This window comes from Mizuhopecten yessoensis, unplaced genomic scaffold, assembly GCF_002113885.1.
Source record: "Mizuhopecten yessoensis strain PY_sf001 unplaced genomic scaffold, ASM211388v2 scaffold29, whole genome shotgun sequence".
Lineage (NCBI taxonomy): Eukaryota > Metazoa > Mollusca > Bivalvia > Pectinida > Pectinidae > Mizuhopecten > Mizuhopecten yessoensis.
In genome coordinates, this window is record NW_018403342.1 from 813863 (window position 1) to 820199 (window position 6337).

The 6337-nt window shown below is 32.2% G+C and overlaps 1 protein-coding gene across 1 annotated transcript in view; it reads right to left on the reverse strand.

Annotated features, from left to right (window-relative positions):
- LOC110445904 (lysosome-associated membrane glycoprotein 1-like) overlaps positions 1–6337 on the reverse strand; it is a 25403-nt gene continuing 19066 nt past the window's right edge. The window contains exons 11-12 of the mRNA XM_021490800.1: positions 4255–4431; positions 1–3439 (exon numbers count right to left, since the gene is read on the reverse strand). Of these exons, the coding sequence (XP_021346475.1) occupies positions 3294–3439; positions 4255–4431 (323 nt within the window). The 3' untranslated portion in view covers positions 1–3293. The remainder of the gene's footprint in view (positions 3440–4254; positions 4432–6337) is intronic.

Here is a 6337-nt window from a genome sequence, read left to right on the forward strand (position 1 = left end):
TCAAGAGGTTAAGTGATTTTATTTACCATTTTCAACAAAACATCTACCTTCAAAGCTTAAGCAAACAAATCCAAACAAAAAATATCCATAGCTTATAAATCAGATTCTACAAGCAAACTGATTAGGTGATTAGATATAATTTTACTCACTACATTTATACCAGCAATGTTTAATTCTAAAACAATTATAAACAAAAAAAGATAACCTTTGTGAACTATGAGTGTGTTTTTAAATTTTACTTGGTCTATATTTAAGTCTACAATGTTGCACCAACAAGCACTAACCTCTTCAAAGCACTTCAATTTTCATTATCATGGCACCAACATAATACATCATAAATTTGTAGAGTGATAAATATATATAATTTTAGTATATTACAAATATCTTTCATCCACAAAAACGACAGTTACAATTTTGCTGATTTTATATCAGCCATTCACTGGATAATTACATCTTAATCACAACATGAAACATTTTTTACTCTGCATTTATGTTTCAGATAATTGGAAATATATTTCCAAATGACCAGTCCCGTGTTTTGCTATGAAAATGATGGGCAGTGGTAACTTGGGATTTTGTTTTCTCTCTTGGTCTCTGAAATAGAGCACCAAACACAAAAACAAAACAAAAGTTAAAATTGTGACTATGTAGTTTGCTTTATAGCAAGTCGTGTACATCAAAATATTTTCCAAAATGACAAAAAATTATACCTGCACCCACAAAGTAAGCTGATGACTTGCGAGCAGATAGGAATGTCCCATATTTGTATTCAAATAAGGTTTGATATTTTCTTACAGGCTCAACATATATAGAGTTTAAGTAGCAAATCAGTTTACGATTCTTACTATTCTGGACTTGAAATAGAGGAGTTGTCTCCCTTTTTTGAAAATAAATTTAGAAACTAAAATTAAGTGTTAACATTATCCATAGACAGTCTCATTGTATGAAAAAAATAAGTTGATAGAATAACTCTACAAAACAATTGCATGTACATTATTTGTTCATTATTAAGTTAAATATATAAGACCATCAATTACAACACTATCATGGGTAGAAAAAATATTACCTTTTGGACAAGTTAAACATACTGTAGCTTGATGAACTGGGACTTTGGTGTTTATATAGAAACAGATATAGTGGAATGTCCTCACTGTTAGTTACCTAGCTAATACAATGTGAGTATTGCCACATGTGAAGTATATATATATACATGTATTGTTTCATTAAATGTTTCATAAAAATTTCACCTCTTATTTTCTTATGACATTTTTCATTGACAAACATGTACATTTACCACTTAACAAAAGATATTTACAATTATTTTTTCTCGCATTCACACATCATTCAAAGCATTTTATTTATACAATCATAGTCATAATTACATATTTTAAGTGGAATGAGGAACCCATGTATGAAACCAAATATTTCTCTTCAACAATATAACACTGATTGACATACTCTGCTTGTTGGCTATGATGTAAACCTGTATAAACACATATCTAATATGTTCACACTATTTCCATGCTGGATGGTTTTAAGTGAATGAAACTCCTGTTCAACTGTCAAAGGAGAAGTCAATGATTTGAAATAATTTAGAATTTAACTACTTGACTACATTCAAGTTGTAAGTAATCCAAAACCTTGCTAAATACTAAAGTAGGCCATTAGACACGTTAAACATTCTGATAGAAACAAAGAAATCCAATGATAATTATTATAGCACTTCAAAAGCATTTCAAAATATATGTACAGTGAAAAAACCAATAGCCAAATCAAGAAAATAATTTACACATTATGATAAAACTAAAAGAAATTCTCCTTCCAGATGTTTAAAATTTAACTAGAATTGACTGCCAACCGACTTACGTGACTGTATTAATGGTCCCTAACCGACTGGTTTGTTAAGTGTTTAACACCAAGTTTACTGACAATTCCGTATCCCACCAAAGGATCCAGTCCCTTAGAACATGTCGGTTAACACAGGTTTCCCATTTTATATCTAAGCAATCAAGTGACTTCCTTTCGAAACAGCATCAATTTTCGTTTTTGAAGCAAAGCTAAATTGTTGAATATACAATGTGATTATAGAACAATTCTTAAAAGTATGGATTTCATTCCATAGTCACTCTAATACAATGCATTTTAGTTTAGTCCACATGGTCTTGTAAAAACTGCAATGTTTTTTATTAGGATCTATTTACCAACCAATATAATTTCCTGGAAAATTAGTTACAGTGAAATTAGGTGAAAGGTGTTGAAGTATTGCCCCTTCCATAAACTGGGTTCATAAAAAAAGTGTCTAAAGGAGACTTGGCTGATTTGTACCCATACAAAGTAATATTTTCATGTGAATCCATCTATTCTAAGTACTTTCCATATCCCTTCCAGCTATCGGACTTGGTAAAAAGCTGAAAAGTGTTCTTTGTTAAAACTACATCATGATTTCACAAAAAATAGATCAGGAAAATTATTTTGTTTTCATATACTAATGAAAACGATACTCTTTATTCTAATTATAAATTTAATATCAGTAAAACCTTTGATCCATGAATTAGTTCTGATGGGTACAATTGTTCACTACAAAATAAGAGTGTCACTTGAATCACAGAAACCTATGTTTCTAATAACATAGAAATCCTAGGTAAAACAACTTAACTGCATCAAATTTGCCAGTAATTTTGTTTAATTTCCTAATTTTAGGCGAGCTTTTATAAATCCCATTGCCTATATATGGTTGTAAAAAACGAGGAAGAACAGAAAGTTTAATAATCTCCATGAAAGCCTTGAAACTGTTTGTACCATTCCCCAACCCCCTTTCTGAACAAATTGCTTGGAAAAAATCACTTTCCTGGTGACATTTTCGTTCTGTTTCACTCACTGATTCACACACCGACACAAAGTCTTCACACACCGCCATTAAGTCATCTCTTTGTTCAAAGCCAAGATAACTATTATATTAATAACAACTCCTCGAACTGGTAAAAAATTTGGATTAAAATGCCAGAATCTTGTTTTACAGACAAAATACAAATTTTATTTTTTACCTTCATGTTTAGCCTCTTTTCTTATCGTTCTCTTAAAAATATAAACATGAACTTGAAAAAAAGTCTTTATGTGTGCTTTTGAAATTTTCATAACTTCAGTTGTTTTTTTTACGAAAATAATAGATAATATTATATCTGTTTCTCTTTTGTTGTTAATAATTTGGGAAACCAAACACCTGAGCTTTGAACAGACTCAACAGCTTTATCCTTTGATATGGAAGCTGATATCACATTCTTGATTCAAACAATCTACACTTGTTGGTAACCACTCCTGCTCCTCCTTCGGCCAATCAGGTAGGCTATTAACACGATAACAACCAGCCCAGCCAGAGCTGCCCCCACGGCAATAGGTACCACACTGTTGGTGTCGGAATCCTGTGGACACTCGTTCAAGTCTGAAATAGACAAGTAACACATCTGGTCATTATGAACTCACAATTCAATTATTAATTATATGTTACAGAAACATTCCAATGGAATGCCCATCTTTCCAAATGCCACATTACTTACTGCCCATGAACTAGTTCCAGTTTCTATTTTCAAATTCTCTTTATAATTTCTTTGTATGTCTCAACTGACATATCATCAACCCTCTTCAGAGTGAGAAACTAACTTTTTTAGGGGTACAAGTTTTAGTGTATCTTGGTTTACAGCTTTTCACCCAAACATTCAAACAAATATATATATGTGCTTTAGATAATGGCTTTGAACAAAACTAAATCCATATATTATTTTCAATGTATTCATTAGTATTTAAAGGAGCACACATCCTAACTTTTACAATATTAATGCTTGTCTAAAATTATCATTGAAATAAACATGGTAGGCATCTAAAGTAGGGTTACCAAAGTACACATTATATATAGAGAGAGAGTAGGTTGTGTTACCAGAACCTTTCTAGGCTTATCACTGAAATAAATACGGAGTATCATGTGGGTTATACTCCGGATTTAATATTCAAGGGTAAATAAAATATTTGAACATATCCCTAGGAAAAAAATAGCGCTTTAAAATGGCATATATTCTCAGTTGTTCTTTCAGATGAAATCATTAGATCTTAGGATATAGGAATAGTTTAGTGAATTCACTGGTTTAAAATGTTAAATTAAGGATAAGAAGTTGGGGAATTTCCTTCCAAGATAGGGCCAGTTGGCAAGTATGGACAAGGGGAAAAGAAAATACAGATCTCTAACCCTGTAAGCACACTTACCTCCAGTTGGGAAACCGGTGGAGTTGTCAGTAGAGAATGCCTTTACTTGGAGGTCATCAGTGTTCAATGTGACGCCGTTGTTCAGTCCGAAGTTCAGTTTGTTATTACATTGATAACTTCCAGTTTTTTTAGCTGAAAACTGGGATTTATCAAAGGTATTGTTCGCTACCATTTCAGCTGCAAAAAAACCCCCAAAAAACAATAAACACATTTTAATTTAGAGAGAATATCACATTCCAAAGATAATATATGTTGATGAATTAAAACTTCAATCATGTGATTGAGATTACTTTATATACGGTTGATTTTACACTCAACATATATAGAGAGTGATCAACAGCACAGGGGTTCAGTGGGGTCATTACTTCTTTATCAAACACATCTGCTACAAAATTATGTCCAAGACATACATTGGATGTCTCCTGATATAACCGAGAGTTTCCCGGTTTCTAGCATCAAAACAGTTATCTCCCCTTTCTCCTGCAGTGACATGGAAATCTCCTGACATTGATATGACTATCATACATAATTTCCCTCACCCCCTTTGTCCTTTCAAACTTGAGATAGTCTTTACTGATGCAGGGCAAAATCTGTCTCTACTGAGTCACCAACAGGAGTATAGTAACTGACCAAGCTTATGAGATTGACAAGCTCACCTGACCAGCAGTGACCGCTGCTGTTGTTACAGTTATATAATCTAGGTGTTTCAAACACTTTAATATTTTAATGGTGATGATTCAAACAAACAAAAACCCGGACACTAATTGAACACATACGTGGATTTGGTTCTTGTCAGACAGGTTTTGGATCACTGTTCAGTAATTTAAGTAAAGGAGGGATGCCAATTTTGGCCTTCTGGTAGCTATCACCGGTAAGATTTTCCGCAGGGTCATGGTGTCAATTTTCAATCTTAACCATAGGGAAAAGAACACAATGCCTATTTTCAATTCCTCTACTAAACAAGCAAAAATTCTGCAAAACTGTGGTGGGGCTTGCAATAAATCAGCTTTTATATATAGAGAGATAAGCTAAAGCTATAAATGTCCCAATATTAATTTATTATCCATTAAATGTCCCCCATTTATTGAGATTTGGTTAAGATACTTATAAATACAATTTGGTAAAGATTGTTGTAAGGTTCTATTAAAAGGAAGAATTGATGACATAATCAAGCCAATACATAATAAGGTCACAGTGACCTTGTTATCAACCATGTAATACTTTTTTCGGACATCTTTATAATTTGCAATAAGTGTTACACAATACATGAAAATTATGAAGAAAAATGAAGTTTTGTCAAAAGTAGACCATTTGTGATTTTGGTCCCTCCACTTTACCTCCTTATATCTTGGAATGGTCTCCAAACAGACCTTAATTTCATGTCATAACCCAAAGGTATGTATACATAAAAAAAATGAAAGTTATCAGTGATAGCCACCAGATGGCCAAAAGTGGCACCCCTCCAAATTTCTTACAGCAGTATTTAAGACAACTGATCACCTAAACTTCTACATAAAATTCATGAACAATATTTTTTTTCTTTCAAGTGAAACTATTTTAAACAAAAATAAAATGTCTGTTTATTTTTACAGATTTTTGGTTAAGACAGCTACGAATAAACTAGAACTAGGAAATATTTGTAAAATAATTATATCTATAAGGCCAAAAAACCTGACCCAAAACTTTTTGATGAACAAAAAAAAAAAAAAAATTTTTTTTAAAAAAAACCTGCTGATTTTCGAATTTTAGAAGGTTCCTTGCCTTTCAAAATGGCTTCCAGCTCCGTGTTGGCGCTAAATGTCATCATATGGAGCACAATTGGTCTCCAAATGAACCTTGTTTATGTAATTCTTTGTTTTACATACAATAGTAGGGTCATAATCACATGATCAAAAATATATAAAAAATAAAAAAATAACAAGAGGCCAAAGGGCCTTAGCGGTCACCTGAGTTATATCATAGGTACTGGTAGCTTTATTTTATTGTTTAGATGTGATGTGGAAATCAGCATGTAAACTAAGTGAAATACAATACTTGTCATGTCATCAATGGATAAGAATTTGAAAATATTGGTAAATGTTCC